We start from the raw sequence: 27,460 nt of genomic DNA on the forward strand, positions 1-27,460 counted from the left end.
CTTTATCACGTCATATAGCAATACCAAATTATAGCTGTTAAAAGCACGTGTATCTGCATCTTTCTGATTTTTAATTGTGTTAAAGTTTTGTTTCTGAAAGAAGCATACAGTGGTGCTTTAGATATGTGTAAATATTTAGATATTATCAATGCAGTTCCAAATGTTTCAGGTTAACAACTAAATAATGCCAAGTATGATCATGAGAAAATTAGTTATGTGAGCTGGTTGTTGTCATTATGTTCACTTTCAATGTCTTAGAGATTAACTCTCATTGTCAACACCCTGTTTGTAAATCTACTTAATTATAAACAATCTTGTGAATTTAAGTGAAACTTGCTTCCAAATAAATGCATTCATTTACTTATTTAAAATATGTACATCCTTCCTTTCTACAGTATAGTCTATAAGGCAGCTAACATAAATATATAAAATACAATTCAGATAAAAAATGAACACCGCCACCCTCCTCCTCCTCCTCCCAATAACAAGTGAGCCCCCATTAGCTGAGCCTCTCAGCCTCTCATGACCCCAACCCTCCCTGGCAGCACAAAGATCACCCACACCCTTTGTCCAGGGCCTTGCAGGAACCAGCTCCAGCATACTTTAACAATAGGCCAGAGTTTCTTGGATCATATTGGTGGCACCTGCCTGTTTTCTTGTACAAATTGTAACACAATCTTGACCAACTGCTCAGAACTCATATCTACTCACTTCAAGCAGGCTCGCACTCGAACTGGCCCGGCTTGACTCGAGGTCAAGCTGACCCCCCTGGGCTGGTCCGGAGCCAGTTTTGTATTTGTTGGGGTGTGTGATGGTGGACTTTCAGCCATTGTGGTCACAACCTGGCTACGCAAATGGCCAGTGCGCATGCACAGTGGCCTCCAAAATGGCCAATGCCAGCTCAAAGAGGTACAGAATGAGCCAAAAATGGCCCATTTCAGACTGAGGGTAGCCCGGCAGTGGGAGGGGAGACTTCAGGAGACTGCCTCAGTGGCACAGCAGCAACCCCTGAAGCCCTGCAATAGTGGTAAGTTTGCCGTTTTAAAAAATAGTTTCCTCTCCCCGCTTCTGTGCCTGAACTGGTTCGGGCTTGAGCTAGACCAGGCCTAGAACTAGTGTGCACAAAATCGGACTGGACCCGGTTTGGTTTAAATCTGGTTAAGAACATAAGAACAGCCCTGCTGGATCAGGCCCAAGGCCCATCTAGTCCAGCATCCCGTTTCGCACACTGGCCCACCAGATGCTGCTGGAAGCCACAGGCAGGAGTTGAGGGCATGCCCTCTTTCCTGCTGTTACTCCACTGCAACTGGTACCCAGAGGCACCCCGCCCCCGAGGCTGGAGGTGGCCTACAGCCCTCCAACTGAATTCTCTACTCAAACCGAACTGGGTTCTCTATTTTTGTGCACACCCCTGTATCTGCTGCATCTGCTGGCCCTACCTCAATGTCAGTGTGAGCACTGACAATGCCTCTAGGTATTTGTGAGCAAAGGGAGTATGTGTCATGGCCTAGACCTCTGAGTCAGAAGAGTCAGAGGAGGAGCGGGAGGACTTGGTTGGGAGAGCAGGCTCAGAAGCACAGCAGGAGGACCTGGCTGTGAGAACAGATTCTAGAGCTGAGGTGTGGCGGCAGCAGACAGGAGAATCTGAACAGCTGGCAGAGATGAGGGCTGAGGAGACTGATCAGGAGGAAGCTGGAATTTCACCTGTGTTATGAAGACGTCTCAAGAGAAAGGCTCAGTGGGAGACACACAGGCGCAAGATCTCACAGGAGAGGAAATAGAAATGCTGAGTCAGGAAAGCCTGATTGGCTGCCGATGATCTCGAGCCCTATATCAAGCGGATGCTGTTCCTGAGACGGTACTGTCAGCAATGTTGCCTTCCGCAGACAGTGTTCCTCGTACTTAGAATTGTCTACCCTTTCTTGTTTCAGCCTGTCCTTGTTCTGTTCCTTCCTTGCGCCTTTGTTTCAGTTATTGCTCAGATATATTAGAGGGGGGTAGATATATTAGAGGGGGGTATATTAGAGGGGGGTACCTAGTTTAGTTTCAAGGGACTTTATTTTGCTTATACTACTTTATCTTTGACAGTCATTCTTCGCTTTTGTCCATGCAGCTAAGATACTACTCTTATCTACAGAATTTTGATCTTGACTCACAGAAGTAGAGCTGGAGGGATCATAAATCCTGTTGGGTCAGCCGTGCCAACAGATTTATGACAGCATACATGTGCACAACATGCCAGAGGGAATCCTGATCATCCAGGGTCTTCACTGGCATGTTGTATGGGTACACTCCTTTGTTCACAAATGCCAAATGTGCAGCCGCTAGAGTGTGTGGCAGTGGCCAGTATATGTGTTGGCATCAGGGAGAGAGGGCAGGGCCAGCCAGCACAGTCCTGTTCCCTGTGTTCAGTGCACATTCTTGTTTTCTGTATGCAGTGAAAGAAGGAAAAAGTTTGAGAAGAGGACTAATACGCCTACAGAATCATGCTGGTACATGAAATCTGAATTTGAATGTACAACCCAGGTGCTGTGGTTGAAGGGGAAGGGACAATGAACACCTGTAATATAATTCATGGCTCAAACCTTTTGTGTGCCCACTCAATGCTATTCAGTGCTGATGGCTCTGACAGCACTGTTCACCCATTGAGGGATTTTTTAAAATACTCTTCCTTCCTTTATCCAAATAAGTGATCAGTACTGTTGAAGCTGATAGTGCCATCTGGTGGGAATGGAAGAAATCCTCATGTGCAGCAATATTGTGTAATCTGTATACATCTGTGGTTTGGGGCTAGTGAATTTTAGAGTAGTAGTGAAAAGTATATTCTAATCTGTTTAACACTGGAATGGGCATAACAGAAATAAGGATTAAAAACAGCAAGCACAATAAATGAAACAAAGAGAGAGGATATAAAAGGACAAACTATAGGAAAAGAGCAAGGAGCTTGTTCTTTCAGTTTCAATGGGCCATAGTTCGCTTTATGTAACTTCTATATAGGGTCAAAACAAGAAGAGTAGATATAGTACATTCGAATAACTTCTCCACCCTACACATTTGCATGCTAAGGACACCTTATTTTAAATTACTGCATATTCTTGTCCCAAGTTTCATATGCATTCTGAACAGAAGAATAGATCATATGAAACTCTGTATGACTTTGGAGGGAATTTCCAGATTAGATGACCACAATATAGGACTCCTTTGGCAGAAATGAACAGAATTTTAAGAAACCAGCCCCACAAATATTGGCAAAATTGGGCTTATCCTTAGAAACACTTGAATATTCACAGGAGCAACATATTTTTAGTGAAATGGGAAGTTCTGATCTCTGATGTGATATCTGATGTTCCCTCTCTACTGGATCTTCTGTGCCTTCATAGTAGCCCTGCGGAGGAATCTCTAGCTCCAATCTGTGCTCTCCGGCATTCTGATGTGCAAGGGAGCACCCAGTAAAATAGGCAGGAAAGCACCTTCCTCTTCAGTTCGTTCTCGTCTGCTGCTCTCACTGCCACACAAAGGTTCTTGCTCCATTTTCTCTCACTGTTCCTGTGGAGAAATATTGTTTGAATTTTACTTTCGGCTTGACTCAGCCTGTTTTCTGGCTATTCTCTTGGACCTCATATTGGTTAGTTGTATCCCCTCCCCGTTTTTTTTTTTTTCATTTGGACCAGCCCTTGACAATTCACTCAGATTCCTCTTGGATTAATTCCTAATTCCTCTCCATTTGACTTTGGAATAGGGATGTGCAAATTGATTTGGGTAGAAAATGATTTGTACCAAAATCTACCTGTTTGGGGCGATTTTGGACAAAACAAATCGCCCAGATTTTGGACCTGAAAAATTTGTAGATTCAGATCTCCATTTTGCGGTGATCTCTCTTGCTGTCTCCATTTCATGTCAGGATTTTTTTAAAAAATAAAAAAAATCCCACCCTCCCAAACTTCAGATTGGTGACTTCCAGTGTGCAACGAATAGTTAGTGATTCCCCCCCCCCCGGTTCCAGATTGGCTTGTTTCCTTTCAAATCTTGTGTTGACATAGGTGACTGAACACATATTGGCTAGAGGAAGGGTCAAAGAAGGGGCATGGGTGGGGGAGAGTTCAAAGGAGGGATTTTCAAATGTACTTAAGAAGGCAGGCAGCCACCATTCTGCCTTTCTGCCTCGTGGGAGAAGAGAGAGAGGGGGAGCCAGAGGAGCTTTGCTTTGCCCTGCTTGCCTGCTTCCTGGAGTGGATTCTCTACTTTTTGTTCCTGCTTTCCTGATTGAGAAAAAGAGAAGAGATTCCCTCCACTTCCTGCTGCTGAGATAATCACTGCCTGCACCTGCTGTCTGTGCAAAATCTATTTGGGCACAACACGATTTGTACCCGAATCTACCTGTTTCGGGAGATTTGTGGACAAAGCAAATTACCCCTGTGTTAACTGGCCAGATTCCGACCCAAAACAAATCTGCGGCGATACAATTTGGGTACAAATCAAATTTTAAAAAATGATTTGTGCACAACCCTATCTTAGAGTGCTTAACAACTCCCCGTTCACCTTGTCCCTGAACTTAATGACTTTACTAAAAAAAAAAAAAAATGGTAACAACACGGCCCATCCCTCACTTTGATTATGGATTCACCCCAAACTTTTAAACACTACAGGTCCTGCAGAGGAACCTTGCTGTCTTCTGATAGACATAAGGACTGCCTAATATGTCTCGGCGAAAGCCACAACAGCACTAGCAATAGCAATAGCAATAACACTTACATTTATATACCGCTCTATAGCCGAAGCTCTCTAAGCGGTTTACAATGATTTAGCATATTGCCCCCAACATTCTGGGTACTCATTTTACCGACCTCGGAAGGATGGAAGGCTGAGTCAACCTTGAGCCCCTGGTCAGGATCGAACTTGTAACCTTCTGGTTACAGGGCGGCAGTTTTACCACTGTGCCACCAGGGGCAGTGGTAACACACCAGTGGTAACAACACCAGCAGTTGTAAAATCTACCTTTCTTTCTTTCAATAAACAGTCAAGGAGGAGCAGAGAATTGAGGCTTAGAACCGCTTTATACAAAAATGTTTTTTGCCCCAGGACACCCTGGCCAAGTCCATCATCACTGATGCCACTGACATCAAGCTCCTCCAAGCACAGCAAGGATTCACCAGAAAAGTTGCAAACATGAGGACTCCTAAACCTCTAGAGACCAGCCTGATCACAAGCGCCACTGCTTCTCTGAGTCAACATCAAAGAGATGTCAGGTGCAGCCGTGTCTTCGTCAAAGTCGGTGTCAGGATCAGCTGTTGCAAAGCCTCATATGCCTTCCACCATCCAGCCTAAGGGGTCTTTCTGACCATCATCAAGAGCTACAAAGACCCACTCATTGAAGCCAATATTGAGCTCAACATCGGTGAGAGATGCTGCTGATCCCAAGCACTCAACATTGAAGGCCCTGACATTGGACCCTTTGCCAAGGAAGATTGCCTCAACATTGATGACGCCGAACCTGAAGCCTTTGATGCAGGTCTCGACCCAGCCTTCGGCACCGTCAGTGTCTGTGATATCGGCAAGCCACCTTTTACCTGTCCTTTCATGACCACCTTCTCCAGTGGTCCTCGACACCCGGCCACTCCCCAGACAAAGATGCTACTGCCTCTGATGCCGACAATGGGAGATCGCCCAGGGAAATGTTTTGATTAGCAAGCCAGAGGCTGCCAGTTTGAATCCCCACTGGTATGTTTCCCAGACTATGGGAAACACCTATATCGAGCAGCAGCGATATAGGAAGATGCTTGGCATCATCTCATACTGCACAGGAGATGGCAATGGTAAACTCCTCCTCTTTCTACCAAAGACAACCACAGGGCTCTGTGGTCACCAGGAGTCGACATCAACTTGACGGCACACTTTACCTTTATATCCCCTTCAGTCTTTATCATGACTAAGAGGTGATTGGAATTTTTATTGGGCTCAACAACCAGTGTTCCTTCCATGGCAACATTTAAAGGTTTTCTATTAACGGAGGGGCTGGATAATGATTATACTGGTTCTATTCCTAAGACCCATCAGCTGCACCAGTGAAACAAACACCTGCATGCTCGCCAGTTAATCCTTGGAATGAGTGCTATCATCCAGCAACTCACCTGCCCACACATCCCCTCAACTGCTTGAGCTTTCCAGGTGCCTTTGACCCTGGTCACCTCTGCATGTGTTACAGACACAGAGAACACTTATTTTTTGGTTTTCCCGGCTGCCCTACAATTTCAAAGATTATCAGTGGTGGGAAACCATGAAGCTGAGGGGGCTCTTGTCTGAACCTAGAACTCCAAAGCCAGCTGACAGTTTCAAGCACCCTGCCACTCCTGGGAACCACAGCAGACATGCCACTCCAGTGCCTAAGTCACCGTCTAGGGAACGTGACGCACCTAGCAAGCCAACCTTGCCTCCCAAAGAACTGCCTCAGCCTATGAATCCTACTTTGCCTACCTCCGAACCTCCCTTCTCTGAAGATGAATATGGGGGAGACTCATATGGGGGAGACTCGGATATAACTAAAACCCCATTGGGTACATCTCCTGATGATCAGGTGGCTTCTGCACCTTCGGCCTTGCCTATCGAGGAGACTAGCCAGTCCACGTGGCTGAAATGGCAAAAACCATTGGCCTTAAAGGATCCACAACTGAAGTAAAGGACCTAGTTTATGATTTTTTTGCTTCCACTACTGCTGCTCACCTGGCAGTTCTTCCTGGTTGCTGCTTCCAAAGCTGCTTGGGAGGCACCTGTTACATTCACTGTGCCAGAAAGAAAGAAAGAAGTTTGTGCAGAGTGAAAAAATTGCCTTGCCTATTCTTTTTTGAACACCCAGCTCCCAACTTTCTGGTTGTTGACTGTGAATTCCAGTTGAAGTCCATTACTAAGCACTCTGCCATAGTTGATAGAGAGGGCCGCAAGCTTGACACTGTGGGCAAGAGGTTTTACTCTGCTTCCTGCTTATCCCTTAAGATTGCCAACTACTTGGCCTGTATGGCCAAGTTTCAGCACTCCTTATAGGACAGTCTCAAAGATGTCTCAGACCTCCCTTTTTCCATACCAAATATATGTTCACATTGTCCAAGTCTGCCGACCTGACCAGCCAACACCTTAGCATTGCCAAGGATCTGACAGAAACAGAGTCAAAAGTGCTGGCTGGCTCCATCTCTCTACAGCATCACGCTTGGATGCATTTAACCCCATATGAGCCTAACATGAAGGACACAATTGAAAATTTGGTTTTTGATGGAGAAATTCTCTTCATTAAAGACATGGGTGAGATGGAGAAACTCAAAAATTCGCTCTATACTGCCATGACCTTTGCTCCATCCACCCAGCAATCCTCCTTATCACACAGGTATCACTCCTTCAGTAAGCAACACTATCAGCCCAAGCCTCAGGATCACAGAGATTTCAGGTGTGGTTCTAAATTCTATTCAAGGCACTCCTTCCAACAACGCCAGAACCAGCCACAGCAATAGGACCAGGCCAAACAGCGTTTTTGATTGTGAGGTCTTGGAAGTACCTGACCCACCCCCCAACACCTCTCTGTCTGCCTTGCACTTTTCCTCCCCTCTTGGTGTTAAATAACAACAGACACCTAGGTGTTGAGCATAGTTGCCTCCAGCTGTGCTCTTGAATTTGACTCTTTACCCATGTATATGGGCATAAAATACACCCATTCAACTTCTATCTTGGAGGAGGACATTGTTAGTCTGATACAGAGAGGGGTCATTGAGCCTATTGCACCTGAGTTTATGCACGGTGTTTCTACTCCAGGTACTTCCAAGTCCCTAAACATGATGGGGGCCTCCACCCTATTATGGACCTGAGGAAGCTTAATGAGTTTCTGCCCATAAGCAAGCTCTGAATGATCTTCTTGCAAGCCATTATAATCTGAGGAAGAGTGGTTTGTGATGTTAGACTTGAAGAACGCTTACTTTCATATTGTAATATGTCCTCACCACAAACAGTATCTTTGTTTCTGCCTAGGCCCACATGCCTACCAATACAGAGTGCCACCATTTGGCTTATCCACAGCTCCCTGCATCTTTTCGGTCACTGCACACCTGCATCTTCAGGGTATTTCTATTTACCCATCTTGGATGACTGGCTTCTGACTGGGAAAAGTGAATCTTCCTTCTATTCTGATGTTCAGTTTACTCTCTCTCTCCTCGCAGATCTAGGCCCAAACCTAGACAAAGAAACAAAGTGGCTGACAACTCCGCTAAATGTCCTCCAGTCTCTGCAGTGGTGAACCATGTCAACTTCCTTTTCTCAAGGGGTGCCTTTTCACCTACACACTCCACCAGTCATGTTAACAATGGATGCCTCTCTACAGGGTTGGGTGGGGGGTCACTGCTGCAACTTGTGGTCTCAAGGTCTGTGAAACCAGCAACAGGAACTCCATATAAACTTCCTCAAATTCCTAGCAGTTTTTCTGGCACTGAAATCATTTCTCCTTGTCCTACGAGGCTGAGTGATCTAAATACATCTAGACAACATGATAACCATCACATATATAAATCATCAGGATGGCACAGTATCAAAGTTCTTAAACAATCTGGCCCTATAGCTCTGGGAGTGGTGCCTGACTAATGGCATCCACTCAATAGCTCTCTACATAAAAGAGGTGTACAACACCCTCACAGACTCTCTAAGCAGGGAACTGACTCTCTCAGTGCTCTACGAATGGGAACTGAACAAGATGGTTCTTTGGGATGTGTTCAGTCTCTGGGGGATACCCAAAGTAGATTTCTTTGCCACCCAGAAAAGATGATACTTTGCATTGTTCCAGGGTGGGAATCGGCCAGAGGTCCCTGGGAGATACTTTTCAAATACCCTGGATGGAAGACCTAGTTTACCTGTTCCTGCCCTTCCCTTTGCTATCCAAGGTAGTGGGCAAAATCATCTAAGTACGGACCCACTGCATTCTAATCTCCCCAATTTGGCCAAGGCGACCCTGGTTTCTGATGTTTCTGAATCTGTCCAAGGGCCAGCATCATCATCTCACATACAGAAAGGACCTGCTCTCTCGGGAAGCCAGTCAAGTCCTCCACCACGCTCTTGTCACACTCAACTTGATGGTGTCGAGGCTAAATTAGAGGCTTCCACCAGGAAAAGTTACATTTATATGTGGTAACGCTTCACGTCCCATGCCTCACTCAAGGGCTTTGACTCCTCCTCTGCATCAGTCAAGCACATCCTTCTATACTTGATCTCCCTATAAAGGCTGGGTCTGTCAAATACATCTCTGAAAGTGCACCTTGTGCCTATCTCAGCATGCCACCCAGGGCAGGATGGCAGATCAGTCTTTGTCCACCTAGACTCTAAGCATTTTCTGAAGGGCATAAACAAATTATACCCTCTCCAGTAAGGGAGCCGGTTGAACTGTGGAGCCTATCTCTCACGCTTTCTTTTCTCACAGAGGCACCCTTCAAACCCTTACTCTCATATAACTTGAAACTTCTTTCACTCAAGACTACCTATCTCATTGCCATTATGTCAGCCAGGTGGGTCAATGAGCTCTCTGCCCTAAGGGCTGATTCACTGTTTACCAAATTCTATCCAGATAGAGTGGTGCTTTGTCCTGACTTCCATCCTAAAGTGGTCACTGACTTCCACATCAACTAGGACATCATTTTACCTAACTTTTTTGTTAACCCTTCAGTGTCTCTGGAAGTTGCACTCCATGCACTCTCTGGACATTCATAGGTGCCTCCTTTACTACTTGGACTGCATGAAATCCTTTCGCCGCTTCAACAAGCTGTTCATCTCCTACTCGAGTCTCAACAAGGGCTCTGCATTTTCCTGACAAACACCCTCCAACTGGCTCATGGAACTCATTTTCTTTTGCAACAAGCAACAGGGAGTTCAGCCTCTGACAAGGGTCAGAGTGAGAAGGTTCATTCCACCAGGGCCAGGGCCACTTCTGCAGCCCACATGTCCAGCATCAGCATGACTGACATATGTAAAGCTGCCATGTGGTCATTGGACCGGCAACATGCTGTAGATCTGTGAATTTTGGTTGGGCGGTGCTCAAGAAAGTACTCTGAACACACTAGCACCCACCTCCATCTGGAGCTAGTCACTCACCCAGTTGTGAGGGAACATGGATCATGGGATCCATGGGAACATGGATCACTTTAGAGATAAAAGATTGCTTACCTGGAACAGGTGATCTCTCTGGTGATCCATGTTCACTCACAACACCCACCTGACTGTCCCCACTGCTAGCGTACATCCACAATGTCTTGCTCTTACCTGTCATACCTGTCTCCTTGGCATCTTCTTCACATCTTACTGTCAGTCTTGACGCAGCAGCTGAATCAGGAACTGAAGATAGAGGTGCTCTCCTGCCCATTTTACCGGGCGCTCCCTCATGCCTCAAAATGCCGGAGAGTGCCTATCAATGCTAGAGATTCCTTTGCAGAGCTACTGCGCAGGTGTAGAAGACCCAGTTGTGAGTGAACATGGATCACGAGAGAGATTATCTGTTACAGGTAAGCAACCTATTTTTCTCCTGCAACAGACATATCTTAGGAAATATGTTTACTTGACACTCCTTAAAAGTTGCCTGAGAAAGTTACCCAGAAATGGAAGACATTTGCCAAACTAGTGTTCACAAAATAGAAAAACCCAAAGACTTTGAGACTTCATATTGAGCAAAGTTCCTCCTTGTATCAGAGGATGTGCTTCTCTATTCTCCCTACCCTTACTCCTAATTCACAATACAGTACATCAGAGTTAAAACAAAAATAGAATATAATTTCTGACATACTGGTCTCCATTCTACTTTAAGCCCCACACAGAGATATTAAGATTTGTACTCACTGGAAATCTATCTGTAACTGGAAAAAAGATGTATGTTCATGTTGGTTTCAAATACAGTAGTTTTACTATACATAAATTTGCTTTGTTAGAAAAGTTCCAACTAGGAGAAAGATATTTTAAGAAGAGCCAGCCAAACATTTTATAGGAATCTCAGCACTGGTCAATCAGCCTCTTCTCTCTACTAACCAATAGATTATGTCCTCTGTACACTCTTGTAGCATATTTCTAATACAACTGGCCAAATAAGTGAGCATTTCATTAATGGCAAAAGATATTCAATAAAAATACATTTTAAATTATTAGTTTTCCTGCTTTGAAATTGCTACTATAAAAACAGTTATTTTGAAAGAATATTTGAAAGAAACACATAATGTATGACAATTTAGCCTGTCTTAAAGTATTAAAAACAGCCACCTAATGGCGCAGCAGGGAAATGACTTGACTAGCAAGCCAGAGGTTGCCTGTTTGAATCCTCGCTGGTATGTTTCCCAGACTATGGGAAACACCTATATCAGGCAGCAGCTATATAGGAAGATGCTGAAAGGCAACATCTCATACTGTGCAGGAGATGGCAGTGGTGAACCTCTCCTATATTCTACCAAAGACAACCACAGGGCTCTGTGGTTGCCATGAGTCGACACTGATTCAACAGCACACTTTACCTTTAAAGCACTAAAATCCAGAAGTTATAGTAAGCATACTATTCTTTTTTTTCCTCCTAGAGGTTTAAATTATGTGGAGTTGGATGCTTCGTCAATGGAAAAGAGGTTTGCCTATAAATTTCTGAAGAAGATACTAAAATATGTTGACTCTGCTCAAGAATTCATTGCACATTTAGGTGAGTTTCTCCAGTGTTTTTAGGCTACAGATAATGTTTTTCACTAATTATGTTACTATTTATTTATATTTTTCAAGTCATGCTCGACCTTTTGTGATAGCCCGAAGGTGGCTAACACAAAACCTTAAAATCAAAATTAAAATTCACAAAACACACATCATAAAATGAGAACATCATAAAACCAGAACAGAAAGCAATCAAATACAGCATATAAAACATAACCTACTGAGGTTTCCTCCAGTCAATTATAAAAAGCCTGGGAGAACAGATGATTTAATATCATCTTGAAGACTGGCAAGGACAGAGCATTATAAACTCCCTGTGACAGGAAGTTCCAAAGCCTGGGGGACTGCACCTGAAAAGGCTCTGTCCCACCTGCACACTAGTTGTGCCTTCATCAACAAAGGCAAACAGAGCCTGTCCAGAAGTTTTCCATGGGCAGGCAGAATCATTTGGCAGTAAGTGGTCCTTCAGGAACTTGAGGCCCAAACAGTATAGGCTTTAAAAAGTAATGTCCAGCACCTTGAATTGAACCCTGAAATAGATAGGAAGCCACTGTAATTCAAAAAGAATTGGAGTAATATGCTCCAATCTGAAAGCCCCCAACAACACTTTGGGGCTATTCTCACAACCAACAAAAATCGGGCTAGCAGAGGGTAGCCCGATTTTTGTTGGTTGTCAGAACCACTGGGCTCGCAGCCGAGCCTGGTGGTTCTGGAGCGGCTAACCTGCTCAAGAACCCCTGGCAAAAAGCAGGTTTGCGTAGCGAGTGCTCCTGCAAACCTGCTTTTTGCGATCATGAGTAGCCCCCCGGCCGAGAGGCTTAAAAGCAGCATCCCGGCTCGGGGGTCTCTCCAGTATGCTCTGCGCATTCACGCGGGGCATACTGGGGCTTGAGGGGGCCGCGCGGTCCCCGCTCCCCCCACCCCCGGTTCCGTCTCGGAGCTGGCCATCATGTGGGCGGCCGATCCCGCCGCCCAGGGGTCCCTGCCCGCTCGTGAGCGAGGAGAGCGGGCTTAGCCCGCTCTTCTTGCTCACCAGACGAAACCGGGTCTCACTGATCATGAGACCCGGTCATTTGACTGCAGTGTTTTGCAGCATTTGTAGTTTCCAAATGCTTTTCAAGGGCAGTCTCATTTAGAATGCATTGCAATAATCTAATAGAGATACTACTAAAGCATGGGTGACCATAGCCTGATCTGCTGTTTCCAAGAAGGCTGCAGCTGGCGCACAAGCTGAAGCTGTGCAAAGACACTCTTGGCTTTAGCTGCTGCCTGTTGTTCCAAGAGTAGAGCCGAGACCAAGAGTATCCTCCAGCTGTGCACCTGGTCTTTCAGAGGGAATGCATTCCCATCCAAATTAGGCTAATTCCCCACTCCTAGATCAATTCTCCTCTTGGCCAGTGTTGCTATTATTATTATTTTTATCTTGCATTCTGGCCTTCAGTCTCAAAGATGCTAACAAAGTCCACAACTACAATTCCTAAAAGCACATAAGGTTTTTATCCTTAGTTCTTTTAAAAATGCAAATACAGTTCTTGATCTGGATCGAGATCCATCGAGATCCATAAGAATGGCGTTGTGCACCTGCGCAGGGATCATGCGGTGGGTATGCCGAAGCTTATTGAGGTGTCCTAGCCCCACCCCCACGCCCTGAGCATGCTTTTTAAAGGCAGGCAGGATGCACGTTCCTCAGTTCTTTTCCGACCACCATTGTATTTGGACCTCGGTCTGCAGCTAGTCGGGAAGTTGCTCCTGTTTTTTCTGTGAGTTTTTGTGAGTTCTTTCACTATTTTGCTACTTAGTGGACTGATCTTATGGTGCAACCTATTTGGCTATTGACTTGGGCTTTAGACACATGTTTTTGCAATTTACGATCTTTGGACACAGACCGGCTGATGACCCTCCCTCGGTTTTCTACCTTGGAACGGCTGATGTGCCTATAACTATCTCTGACTATCTTGGAACGAACTTGACTACTGTTCTGACGAAACGTAGTAGCTGAGGAGAAAAAGTCCTTCTGTGTGTGTATCTGTGTGTGCAGGCCAGAGCTTTTGGCGTCCACTGATAACGCTCTCCGTTGATCACGAAAACTCACATGCTCAACTGGATGGTCGTCCTCCATGGCAGTCGTCTAAAAAATGAGGAACATGCATCCTGCCCACTTTTAAATAGCATGCTCAGGGCATTGGGGAGGGGCTAGGATGCCTTGACAAGCTTCGGCATAGCTACTGCATGGTCCCTGCGCAGGCGCAGAACCCCATTCTTATGGATGTCGACGGATCTCTACCAGATCATCAGTTACAGGTGAGCAACCTGTTTTTGTCCTTCTATCAAGCCTAAAGGATCATTTTACAGCTCTACTTTTACTTCTGCTTCTCATCGGTGGTTGGTGGATTTCAAGCAAGTGGAGATGGAAGGTCTGACCAGATTTTTCTCAACCCCAATCTTTAGGTGGCAGCATCACATGTCAACTTTACTGGTGATATTTTGGAACTACTTTGGATATGCTTCTGTGTTTCTCCACTTCAATTAGTGATATGAGCAACATTTATAATTCTGTGGTTATGGGGTATAAATTTAGTAAATAAATAAGTAACCCATGCACCAAGAGCCCTCCTCCACTTTTGCAACAGAAAATATTGTTCTGCCAGCACCATGTTGGTCTGACTATGAGTGGAAATAATTAGTTAAATAAATGCCTCCTGCAGGAATACAAACTGACACGGGGCAATTCACAGTGTGATTATTAAGGGTAATTACTCTTTGATCTCTACTTCGGATCAATAGAAACAGGTAGCACTTGCAACTAATAAACTTATCCGAAGCTGCCAGGGACTTTGCTGAATGGAACTTATTTGTATGCAGATGTCATAGAACATGAACCTACTCCATGGAACCCAGATTAAGAACCCTTGCCAAACTATTAGTATAAAATTATGAAGACTGAAAAGAAAAAGTATTCATTTTCTTCTTATTTACCTTTTTCCTCTTCCTGATCTATTTCTTTTTAGGAAACAATCTGGCTCCTATTAAGCCTCATATGTCCACTGCATAAAATATTATTTCACACTTCAGAAATGTGTTAGACACTACACAAAATGTGTCTAGTCGTACATAAGAATAAATCCATGAGGAGCACAAGGTTGCCTGCTACACAGAACATAGTTGCATTCTTAAAAATTAAAATTGTTTAGGATATTTCAGAAGCCCGTAATCTTACAAAATGATGTGCTTGCCAGTGTTATTTACCTTTTGCATTGTTTCTCTGCAGAAGCCATTGTTACCAGTGGAAAAACTGAGAAATCCCCACATGACCAAGAAATTAAATTCTTTGCCAAAGTGAGTATTATTTTACTTCAAAGAATCTACTTTTAATTTTCAAGGTGGGTTCAGATGAACATCCTCCTCTACATGTAAGGAGGGGTGTGGTGCCCACCCTGACGTCACTCAAGTAATGCCGATGCAATCTGCACACATCCTCTAATTGTGTGTGAGCGTTGTTAATATAAACTGTGCCTCTGCACACGAGGGGTGCAGTGCTCACCCCAATATCACTCAAGGATGTGCTGATGTGTGTGAGAGGGAATAATTCAAAAGCTTGTTTAAACAAGGTTTTGGAACACATATGTGAGAGGTGATCTGGACGACCACCCCTCACACATGATTACAGAACATCCTGAGATTGCATCGACACATACTTGAGTGATGTTGGGGCGGGTGCATTCTTGCCACTGCCCCGTCCTCCTCATGTGGAGAGGAGGATGTTTGTTTGAACCCACCCAGAAATGCAAGAATGCCATGTATGTTAATGTGATAACTTTAACTACAGTGAAGCATCTGATTTTCACTGCCAGGGTGAACCTTCCAAAATACTGCTCGGAGGCACCATTTGTGAAAAATATTTGTCTACATTAAAAGTGATATAGTAATCAAGTTAAAGGGCAGGATGGTTCCTTTAGGATGAATAAAAAGTAATACTAATTTATGGAGCACATGATTAATTTCCCAATCCGCTAGCTTCACAATTTCTGAAATTACACCACAAATTAGTAAATTGTGTTCGCAGTTTTTGTTTGTAGGAATCAGCATTTCTGTATATTATTATTCAGAGGTTTTATACCTTAGTGCAGCAGGTAGGGTTGCGCGTTTTGTATTTTTTCTGTTTCGATTTGTACCAAATCCTAATCAACTTCATTTTGAATTTTGTCCAAAATTAAGCCTTCCGAATTACCCCAGTTTTGTTTTGTATCTGAATTAATCTGAATCTGAATCTGAATTAATTCAGATTTAAAAATGGGTCACATGGTCAAAAGAGTGGGTGAGGTTTATATTGCCCAATGAGTGGAAGCTACCACAAAAATTTCAAAAGAATTGGGCAAACGGCTGATTTTTGGGGAATTTTTGAAGTTTGAGCATCTTTCAGATTTTTCCCATAGGGTATGATGGAGGTTTCAGGAAAAGTAGAGCTTCACACGGGGGCGTGGGGTGGTCCAGAGTGGAGTGTGGTTGGTGGTAGTGCCCAGTTGGTACAAGGAAGCTACCACAATTTTTTCAGAGGAATTTGGCAAAGGGCTGATTTTTAAAGAATTAATGAAGTTACGCGTCTTTCTGATTTTCCTCGTAGGGTATAATGGAGGTTTCTGCAGTCCCATAACTCCACTTGAGGGGTACTGGGGTAGCTCAGAGCAAGTGGGGCTGTAGTGCACATAGGGTGCCAACCACCCACATGGGTTGCCAACCCATTATGTACAGGGTTTTGTTGTTCTAGAGGTGTTCTGAGAGTAGATTCTCTGGTAGCATATGAAAGTGGATTCATGGTTTTTCATTAAAAAATCTCATTTGCTACCAGAGAATCTAAACTCAACACCTCAGAAACAACAAAGCCCAGTACCCCAATGAGTTAGCAATCCAGGGGAGTGGTTGGCACCCTCTGTGCACTACACCACCACTTGCTCAGCACCACACCAGTGCCCCCCAGTGCAGTTATGGGGCTGCTGAAACCACCATTATTCCCTATGGGGGGAAAGCTTAAAGACACTCAAACTTCCCCAAATCACAAAAAATCAAACCTTTGATCAATTCCTTTGAAATCTGGGTGGTGGCAGGGCACTTCCTCCCAACCCACTGCTCCCCATGGGGCACTTCCTCCCAACCCACTGTTTTGCCCCAGCAGACCTCTTTTTGCCCCAAAGACATACACTTAAAAATCAGACCTTAGCCCAATTCCAGGGGAGTCTGAGTTGTGGCAGGCACTCCTTGGGGCACTTCCACCCAACCCACTGTTCTGCCCCAGCAGACCCCTTTCTGCCCCAAAGACACTCCAACTTCAACAATTCCTAAGAAAGCAGCCCTTGGGCCAGTTCCATGGGAGTCTCGGTTGTGGCAGGCACCCCTTGGGGCACTTCCACCCAACCCACTGTCCTGCCCCAGCAGACACCTTTCTGCCCCAAATCTGCCACAAAGACACACAAACTTCAACAACCCCTCACTCCCCCAAGCTCACGCTCCACTGCTGTAACCCCCAAGCCCACGCTCCACTACTGCAACCCCCAAGCCCACACTCTACTGCTGCAGCAAACTACGGCTAACAGCAGCATCAAGTGTGCCCTACACTCCCTCCTCTGCCAAGCAAGCAGTTCTCATCCACAGAAATTTTTTTCAACACATCAACAACAATAGCAGAGCTTTACAAAGAACCAGTTTCCAAAGCAGGATCACACAGAGGCAGCAGAACAATGAACTATCTTAGGCAGGCAGGCATTTGAATTGCATTATATACTGTCCACACATACATGGTAACTAAATAGGGAGCAGTATGCTGGGCTCAGGCAAGTAGCAAGGCAAGCATGGCATCATGGAAACTTGAATTTAGACATGCAATGCAAACTTAGTTCTTTCTCTGTCTCTCTTGAATGAGGCAGCCAGAAAGGGAAGCAAGCAAGTAACTTAATGAATTGAAACAAACTCCCCCCCTCCACCCTCAAAGCAATCAACCCAGACAGAGTGGAAACAGGGCATTGTTTTTTAGAGCTGGCAATCAGAATTTCTTAGCACATAATTGCATCACAATAGAACACATTCCAAGGAAATGAGCTTCCTCAGGGATGCTGTGCCTGCTTTTTGCATATCTTATCTTCTGCTAATCTCTTCTTGACAGACACTCACTGCCTCCCTAGTTGCTGCAGTCAGATACCAAAGCTCCGAAGAACAAAACAAAACTTCGGCTCCAAAATAGGGTCATTTCGATTTGTATACAAAAAAAATTGTTTTTAATTTTTTCATTTTGATTTGTATACAAAATGTCCGAAAATGCCATTTTCGGACACAAAACATTTTGTTGCCTAATCAAAATGTACAAGCCTAGCAGCAGGCATAAGTGTAAGCACTAATGCAGTATTAATGTTGGGACTAGTTGTAGGTTCCTGCGAGTGGGAACTCTGTACAAAGGTAGTAGGTACAACCCAGTAGACGTACACCCCTTTCACATGCCTCAGTTCCTCTATACCACTCAACTCCTCAGACTCGCCCACAGAACAAAGACAATGGCAAACGTAAATTGAAGCCATCTTTCCTTGTGTTTCTTTTTAGACTGTGAGCCCCTTTGCAACACGGAACCTTCTTGATTCCTTTTCCTATGTAAACTGCTTTGTGAACTGTTTTGTTGAAAAGAAGTATATAAATATTCCAAATGGCAATAATTAAAATTATTATTAATAGAAGGAAGAGTACTCACCTGGCAGCATGTTACAATTATGCTCTACTTCTGAGAACAAGATTCAACAAGTGTTTCCAGGATCTCCACTGATGTATCAAAATGGGTGGGGCAGCAAGGCCTACTATAATAATACAGTCAGTTGCTACCTGCAATCTCTGGCTGGTGCTGGTGCAACATTTTATCCTTGTTCAGCTCCATGCAGCCTTAGCTACCTTGTGGGCAGCTCCTCTGCTGTTTCAGCCGTCATGTCCAGGACCCTTGCTCCAATGCTAGCTGGGCAGCTTGGACCCTAGGCCTGAATTCTATTTGCAGGAAGAATGTGACACAGAGGAGGGGGAAAAAATCATGCAAGAAAGGAATAACCTGAGAAGAGGCTCTGAAGAAACTTCACAGTTCTTAAGACCAGGAGGAGCTGTATGGTTGGGGATGTGGGAGGCAGAAAAGTGTGGTTGGTCAATAGAACGGGGTGGGGGTGGGGGAAGCAGTGGTCTGAAGAGCAGGAACCTGCCCTGTCAGAGTGCTTGTGGTATGTTATACTGAGCAGATACTTTATATTAGAGGACTAGCAAAATGCTTATTATGGTGTTGGGGAGAGGGTTCAAGAATATTGAAGGAGCCATTGGGGAGATGCATGATGTGTCATTGTTCTTTGAATACAGATACATATTTGTCTTCAGCATTCATTTCATTGGCATCAAGCTACAGGCTAGTTAGGGAAATCAGGCCATGCTATGGTGAGGAGTCCTTTTCCCTCCCCTCTTTCACTTTGCCACCTGTTATCAGGAGACTTGCTCCTCATTTCCTCCTCCCTGAAAATGGCCCCTACTTTATAGCCAAAGTACACATGATGTTAAAAACATGGTTTCACCCTACATGGTTTTTTGTGTGTTTTTTTAAAAACTTAAATAGCAGCTACATGGGGGTTGGGGTTGGGATCAAGATCATAGGGTTTAGAGACATTAACTCTGAAATGGCTTTTCCAGATCCAGCAGTGCACTTGGAGAAACTCCAGCCCCTAACAATCTGAATAACCTAGGAGTTAATTTTCTCCTTCACTAGACCTGTTTTTCCCTCAGTCATGCTTGAACTTGTATACATGATTATTTTATCTGTATTTCCTAGGTTCTGCTACCATTAGTTGACCAGTACTTTACCAATCATTGCCTGTACTTCCTCTCCTCCCCAACTAAGCCACTCAGCAGTAGTGGATATGCTTCAAATAAAGAAAAAGAAATGGTAGCAAGGTATGTAGTATTAAGAGACAAACTATGATATTGTACATTTAATGATATAATGAAACTAATAGCATACTTTAAAATGTTTGTTTCATTCCCATATTACTCCAGCCAATTCATTCATGTCTCAAGCAGAGTAAGGGAAATGCATGCATGTACTAACAGATTAATACAGGGCTAAAACTGTTTTGTGTATCCAAAATAGATATTCCCAATAAATGATATTTGTACTAACTTAATTTATTTGCATTGGTTGATCAAATACTGAATCAGTGGCCAACATCCAGGGCAGCATACAACCAGCATTCCTAACATCTGGCAGCACACAGTGTTAACTCCTACACTGTTGCATGCTTTCCCCGAAGTGTGAGCACTTTTGCATAATAGTGCAATTACTTTCTGGAGCTCTTCTGCACATCATCGTCATCATCATCGTCATCATCATCATCATCACCATTATTATTATTACTACATTTATATCCCGCTCTTCCTCCAAGGAGCCCAGAGCGGTGTACTACATACTTAAGTTTCTCTTTCACAACAACCCTGTGAAGTAGGCTAGGCTGAGAGAGAAGTGACTGGCCCAGAGTCACCCAGCTAGTATTATGGCTGAATGGGGATTTGAACTTGGGTCTCCCTGGTCCTAGTCCAGCACTCTAGCCACTACAGCAAGCTGGCTCTCCAGAAACATGTTGCTGAGGTTCAAGTGACATGTTTCCACTTTATTGGAACATTGCTGGAGCATAGACAAATTCCGTAAAGTATTTGTGTTCTTGCATAAAAATGCCCACTCTTCAGGGAGATGCACAGTATTATGGCAGCTCACATTGTGTGCCGCAGGAAGTTGGAAGCACTCGTAATATACTGTTCTGGATATTGACCAGTATTCTGCAGACCTACTATAATACAAAATTGTATTTCATTGTATGTGATATGATTAGCTTACCTTCCAGCAGGTTTATGAGATCACCCATGTGTGTGTCCATCTGTGTGTGTTTTCCCCCACTCCCACATCAAATTTGCAATGCCTGGGCCAGTATGAACCAAAGAGGGTACAGTTGTAGGGACACCTCAACAGCATAGTTTGTGATATTGGGGTCTTCTGCTCTCCCCGCCCCTCCACCCCAATTCAAGTTGGCAGACATGTAAATGTTAGCCAGTGAGCTAACTTGTGAACCGCCTGACCGATTTGAATGAAATTTGTTACAGTTGTAGGGACACATAGGCATAATTTGTGATGTCATCCACCCGAATTTAAGATGGCTGACACGCGGACATTTGAGGTGAGACTATGGTAACTTGTGGACCAGCTAACTAATTTGAACCAAATTTGCTACAGGTATAGGAACATATAGGGATGGTTCAAGGATGTAGTTTGTAATGATGTCATCCAGCCTGATTCAAGATGGCAGATGCATGAACATTTGAGGTGCAAGTTAACCTAACTTGTGAACTGTCTAACCAATTTGGACCAAATTTAGTCTAGTTGTAGGGATGGTGAAATGAAAGTATGCAGATCAGTTCTTGCTAGAACAGTTTGCATCATAATTATGAATGCACATAGGTTGGTTGTGCCGTTGAGTCAGTGTCGACTCCTGGTGACCACAGAGCCATGTGGTTTTCTTGGTAGAATACAGGAGTGGTTTACTGTTGCCTTCTCCCACATGGTAGGAGATGATGCCTTTCAGCACCTTCCTATAGCTGCTGCCCGATATAGGAGTTTACCATACTCTGGGAAACACACCAGTGGGGATTCGAACCAACAGCCTCCTGCTCTCTAGGCAAGTTGCTTCCCTGCTGCATCATTAGGGGGCTGCATGAATGCACATACAGTACCACATATTAGATAATGACTCCACACTCACCTGCAGGCCAGGAAAAAACTTAAAATTAGTGCCAGTTTGGTAGGCTGGAATGATCTGTAGTAGGAACTTCAGGTGTTATAGGCAGGACTAATAATATATCCATATCCAGAGACACACTTCTGCGTTTGATTTGGTGTTGTTTGTTGATTTTCAGTTGCGGCCAGTCTTTCTGGTGAAAAAACCTGATATCCTTTTGGGCACTAAAAGCTGACAGCACTCAACATTTATGAGGGCATCTGCACACAGAACCAGTCCAGCAAGCACTGCAATCCACACTGTTTCTATAGGGTTTTTAAAAATCCCCTTTTGGTTTCATGGATGGCTTTTCATATATCATAGAACATTAAACTACTTATATATTGTTATGAGTACTCAACATCTGGATGGATTTTGTATACATCATATTTTGGCTAATCAGAACCCAATCTTGACATGTAGTGTTGCTAAATTCTGCACGGTGGCTTGCAGAATTCAACACAAGATAATTTTAAATTCTGTTTCTGAGAATTTTTGGTCAACTATAGTAAATTAGTATTAAGGCTATGTCCATACCAGCCTACTTTTTATTGAAAGATTGAGAGGCAGGTTTGAGTCCATCCCTCCTTTACTCTCTTGCAACTTTACAGGCATGAAGCACTGCACATTAATTTCTCATGAGCAGAGTTGTATTATAATAGAATAATTGTTTCAAAGCACTCAGAGGTGTGGCAAGGTGAGGGACACCAAGCAGAACTGCCAAGGAGCAGAGCAGGTTTTCTCTGGGCTACTCTTACAGTTTATCAGCTCTGCTACTAGAGCTATTCATCTGATCTGCATTTCAGTGTTTAGAGCTATCTGCTCTGAGTGGTGTCAGCTTGGAGAAGAGTGATGCTTCCATTTTCACTCACCCAGGGAGTTATTCACACATGCCTTCATGCCCCTGGAGTATCTGAAGAGCGAATCTGCAAGATGTTTGATTTGGGGATTTAAAGGGACAGTTCACATAGGTTCGGCTACAGGGGCGTAGCAAGGTTGGAGTGGGCCCAGAGACAAGATTTTAAAATGGGCCCCCCCCCCAAAGTCCAGGGCCTCCGCACACCCCAGGCCCCCAAGGATTTAAGTCTGATATTCCAAAATAGGTATGCTGCCTGCAAATACATTTCACTGAATACACACACACATCACAATATATAGTGATATACATTGAGTACTATACATTTGTATTACTTTTAATGCCTAGAACACACTAGAAAGATGAATTATTAAAATGGGCCCCTCGCTGCAGATTAGCAAAGGAGACTTTCAACCATGCAGGGTGAACCTATGTTTGTTTTCCCAGAATTCTGAACAAATTCAGTCAAGTTTGATTGCAGGAGGTTTTTCACAGGAGGTTTTTAAAGCCCTTTAAGACACATCTCCTCTGGAATGGAGGTGCTGCATTCACATGTTGGCCAGATTTACCCTGAAGTCCCTGCAAGTTATTGGGGAGCAGTTCACACACAAGAAAAATAAAATAAAAGCACCACACATGCTTCACAGTTCTCACTCAGACCTTCTGGGTTGCAAAACAACTTGAACATAAGTGCATTTACAAATGAATGAATGAATAAATAAAATTAATAAAATACTGTTCCAGAAGTTTTTGCAATTTTCTGCCATGAAACAAGCCACTTATAGGACTTTTTAGATAGTTTTTTTTAAGTCAGCAAATTTTCCAAGCTGTTTCAAAATAAATATTCAGAGACTTCTCGGTCCCTCCCCCCCCCCATATCCAAGCCCTATGGCAAGCAGATCCCTATATAGGGGGGGGGAAGGTAACCACAAAAAGGAGTTCACACTCTACCTGGCAAATGCTGGTCTGGGTTAAGCAGGGCAGCAAGGGGTCTTCTGCTGCAGAGAACACTCTGGCTGCCTCCTCCTTCCTGGCTGGCTTGGGCCCTACTCGAGTTCAGGCTTCACTGCGGCCTACACGGAGGCCTCCCTGGAAGCCCCGCCCACCCGCCGATCAGCTGAGAGGCGGGAGAAAAGGAGCTCTTTGCAGCTTGTCTGCTGCTTGGATTGCGGGCCAGCAGAACAAGCAGGAGAGACGGCGAAGAGGGCAAGTGGCTGAGGGGCTATGGGGCTGGGCAGGGGGCAATGGGGAGTCACATGAGGTGCCTCTGGGGTGCCCCTCCAGGCAGTGGGGCCCCCAGACAACTGTCTCCCCTTGCCCTATCATTGTTACGCGCCTGTTCGGCTACTCTCCGCAATCCCTGGCAGATCTTTTTCCTGTGCATTCCCACTGGCTTAGACTGGGTTTTTCCTCCAACCAATCACAAATCACATCAGAGAGGAGGAAAGTGAGAGAGTTTGACAGCTATGGAGGAGGAGCAGAAGATCAGCGTTGGAGGTTTTGCTGCTGCTGCTGCTGGACCAATGGACCGTGGTCTGCAAAGGAGGTCCACAGCAGAAGACAGCCAGTCCACACGTCCCTACAATACAATCAGTCCCCCCGTCACTACGCAGTCGCTGGGGCGGGGGCATGGGGAGCTCTGGGCATTTTAGGGCTGCTTGCTTTCCTTTTTGTGATGGCCACACTGGACAGAGAAGGGGGAGGAGAGTGAACCCCTGAGGGACCTGAGATGTGGCAGGACAGCAGGGGCGGGGGGAGCAGAAGACAGGGATCCAAGCCTGGCATCATGTGTGTTGTTATTGAGTCTGAATTTGCAAGATGCAGTTGTATGATGGGCTGCATGTGTATTTGCTTCCATTCCATGCTTGTGAGGACTGCTGCCACATTCTTGGTGTGTGTGTGGGGGCTCTTTTTTGAAAGGCATGGGAGGTGATATGACGCTTAGCTAGGCACTGGTTAGTTACTGGTGCTGCTCTTGTTTCTGGGCTCCCCCTCACCGTGGGAATGAACCACAGCACCTTCTTGCCAGAAGAGCGGGCACCAGAAGGTTAAGAAGCAGTCATCCCAGGTGGCTTGCCATGAAGAGATGGGGCTGCTGAAATTCATTGAAGCTTTTGTGCAGCTTTCTCTCTTTCTGCCTCTCTCTACCTGTGCTACTGCAACGGGAGCAGAATGAGACTGGGGAGAGGAGGGGGGAGGGGGGGAGGATGAGGAAGAAGCTTCATGAAGGAACTTTCTGCTTGTGAGTTGAGAAGTCAGCACAGGTGTGCATCCCAGCTGGACAAAGATCTATTCTTTAGAGCTCAGAGACTTTTGTGGGAAGAAGCAGCTGTTCCCCCACTGAATCTTTTGCAGGAAACTTGCATTTTCTCTGGTGTTCTCCAACTCCCCCCACAGCAGTGATCACACACTGCCTAGTGATGCAGAACCAGCATCTTGCATGCTCCCCCCTCCTCCTCTTGCTCCACAGAGGCAGTGCTAGCGGATCCCCTGAGGCAGGAGGGAGGCCATTCCTTCTCTTTCCAGCCCCCTCACTTGGCTTTTGGTTGGATTCAGATGGCATTTTGCTCAGTGCTTGGAGATGAGAAGTAATGATAGCTGGAACCCTAACTGAACTCTGTGTCCCCTCCCCCGTCCCCAGTTCCCGCAATTGCAAATCACTCACAGTAGACAACACAGCTATCAAACTCCCCTTCATTGTGTTTTGAGAAAAGCCAAATTACTGCCAATGGCCATTCCAAATATCTTAGGAGAAGTGGCAGAGAAAACCAGAAAGCTGGTTTCATTTTTGTGAGTTCAGAAAGAAGATGAATATTGAGGTTAATTTCATCGTGTGCAGTATGACTTCCAGCATTATCAACCTCCAGTGATGTTTTACTATGATAGGTGTTGGCATTGTAGGGGATCTGTGCTACCCCCACAAAGAGTGTGAGGCAGCTTTAAGATCTCATAGTGGTTTTCAACATGAGTGTGGAGTGAAGTATCTGGAGTGAAGTATCTGGGTTCCTCTTCCCCTGCATCATTTGCTGGGGACATGGTAAAACATGCCAAATCATGGCTTTTTACCCAGGCGTGTATATGATTGTCTCCACTGCCGCTTCTTGTATTTTGTACTGTTTCTATGCTTGTGTTTTAATTTAATTTTTTTTAAAAATCAGATTTGTTTTATATTTTTTAGTTCAGTATTTTAATGTGTCTTTTTTATAATCTTGTTTTTAAATTTTATTGTGAGTCGCCTTGGGATTTTCTTAATGAAAGGACGGGTATAAATTTAACAATAAATAAAATAAATAAATAAGTCTGACAACATAGGACACCATTTTTATTTGACAGCTATTCATATAGCCACTTTTATGGCATGTATGGCCAGATACCATCACAATCTTTGGGAGCAGTTACAAAGAGCTAAAACCATTTTTGTAATCATGGTTTTCTGATTATGACCCATACATTTTTCTTTTGCATTATTTCTCTAATCGGATTGCTCCTTGTTCCATATTTTCCGTTTTTGCTTTAAATTGTAACACATTCCATATTAATGTAATTGTTACTCTCAATTCTATATAATTAAGATATTAAATAAGACCTTTTAGTTAAAATTGATTTTCAGTGACGTTGTACTGTGTGAATGCTTATACTTTTTAGCTAGTTTTCAGATTCCATATGTTTCAGCCAAGACACTTTGATTTCATTTCTAACATTCAATATTAAAAGACATACTATCAAATATTTTGGTAAGATGCAAATAACTCATTTCTAATCATCATTTTCTGCTTCTGTCTGTGAAACTGTTAAAATATTAAATAAGCTTGCATAGTACGATCTAGCCTTTACAATTCCATCACATGCTTTTTATTGCTAATGGCTTCTCACTCATTGGATGGAGACATTCCTCAATGGGTGACTCCTCTCATTCACTTCAAGGAGGCAGGAGTTCCAGAATCTTCTGAAACTTCAGCTAGGTGGAGGAATCCTTTAAGTTTTTCTCCTGCACCCACTAAAAATATCAGTGCTCCTATTGCTCTCAGAGGCTTTGCTCTCTTTCTTCCTTAGTTAGCTTAGCTAGTTAGGTGCAGGGATTTCCACTATATTTAGGCAATTCTTTTTTTGGTTTTATGACAGTCACTGAGCCCTTTCTCACGATCAGTGAGAAGGACTTGGCGGCAGGCAGTGGGGAACGAAGCAGAAACTCATCTTCTCCACAGACAATCTGGCTACCAGGGCTGAGAAGGTCAGGGCATGTGATCCTTTGAGCCCAGATGGTCCACTGTTTCCCCTGGCATTGTGGAGGTGTGTGGGTTGGGACATTTCCTGGCTCCTGGGACTCCTACAATGTACCACGCAAGCACTAAGCCTGAGTTAATGATGCCCTTGCACCCTTAACACTAGCTAAGTGGCGGGTCTCTAAGTTGGATTTCTGCCACACTGCCACCAGGAGCCATGCAGCTCCCTGCAGTTCTCATGCTTGGCCAAGACCAGGTTTGGCCATCCTTCCAAAGATGTCAGCAACTATGTTGTCCTCACTCTCCAGATTTGCAGACTAGCCTAAGACAGATATATATGTTTTTAACTCTATCCTTTTTCCTTTTGTCTATCGCCCTTCATCTCTCTCTCTGTCCCTAGGATCTTCTCAAGTCTGCATATTTAAGGAAAAGCATCCCATAGCCAGGAACCCTGTCTTTGTTCTTTAGAAGATAGTCTACTGTTGTTTTATCTTGTGGATTTCTAATTCCAACTTAACTTTTGTTTCCCAAGAAACCTGTCCTGATTCCATTGCTCCCTTCTTGATTCCATAACATTGCCTCTGTCTTTATCTGCAGCCAGCTTCCTGGCTACATTATAAAACAACACAGTTGTATGCATTTTGGTACCCAAACTGAACTAATTTCCCCCACTTAAGCCAAAGTAAAGTCAAAAAGCATGTTAGCCATCACACATCAGAGCAAACATGGAAACAACTGAAGATCACTGGACTGAACTTTCACCTATGGAATTGCATCTTTTGAGGTGATCATCCAACTATGAAGCTGGATGAGGAATCTCATATCCTGACAGGACATTGAAAAAAACTGTAAGGATAATCTAC

At 44.3% G+C, this 27,460-nt stretch overlaps 1 protein-coding gene and 1 long non-coding RNA gene across 24 annotated transcripts in view; one reads left to right on the forward strand and one right to left on the reverse strand.

Moving 5' to 3' along the window:
- Nucleotides 1–27,460, forward strand: part of RYR3 (ryanodine receptor 3) — a 644,727-nt gene that overhangs the window by 420,668 nt on the left and 196,599 nt on the right. For all 23 annotated transcript variants that reach the window (XM_053280309.1, XM_053280347.1, XM_053280383.1 and 20 more), the window contains 3 exons: nucleotides 11,571–11,686; nucleotides 14,960–15,027; nucleotides 19,526–19,647. In XM_053280309.1, coding sequence (XP_053136284.1) covers nucleotides 11,571–11,686; nucleotides 14,960–15,027; nucleotides 19,526–19,647 — 306 coding nt within the window. The remainder of the gene's footprint in view (nucleotides 1–11,570; nucleotides 11,687–14,959; nucleotides 15,028–19,525; nucleotides 19,648–27,460) is intronic.
- Nucleotides 3,116–8,210, reverse strand: LOC128338341 (uncharacterized). Its single transcript, XR_008312583.1, has 3 exons — nucleotides 8,112–8,210; nucleotides 6,718–6,776; nucleotides 3,116–3,546 (listed from the first exon to the last, which is right to left on the reverse strand). It is a non-coding gene; the product is annotated as an uncharacterized LOC128338341 (long non-coding RNA).

Source organism: Hemicordylus capensis, chromosome 1 (genome assembly GCF_027244095.1).
Source record: "Hemicordylus capensis ecotype Gifberg chromosome 1, rHemCap1.1.pri, whole genome shotgun sequence".
Lineage (NCBI taxonomy): Eukaryota > Metazoa > Chordata > Lepidosauria > Squamata > Cordylidae > Hemicordylus > Hemicordylus capensis.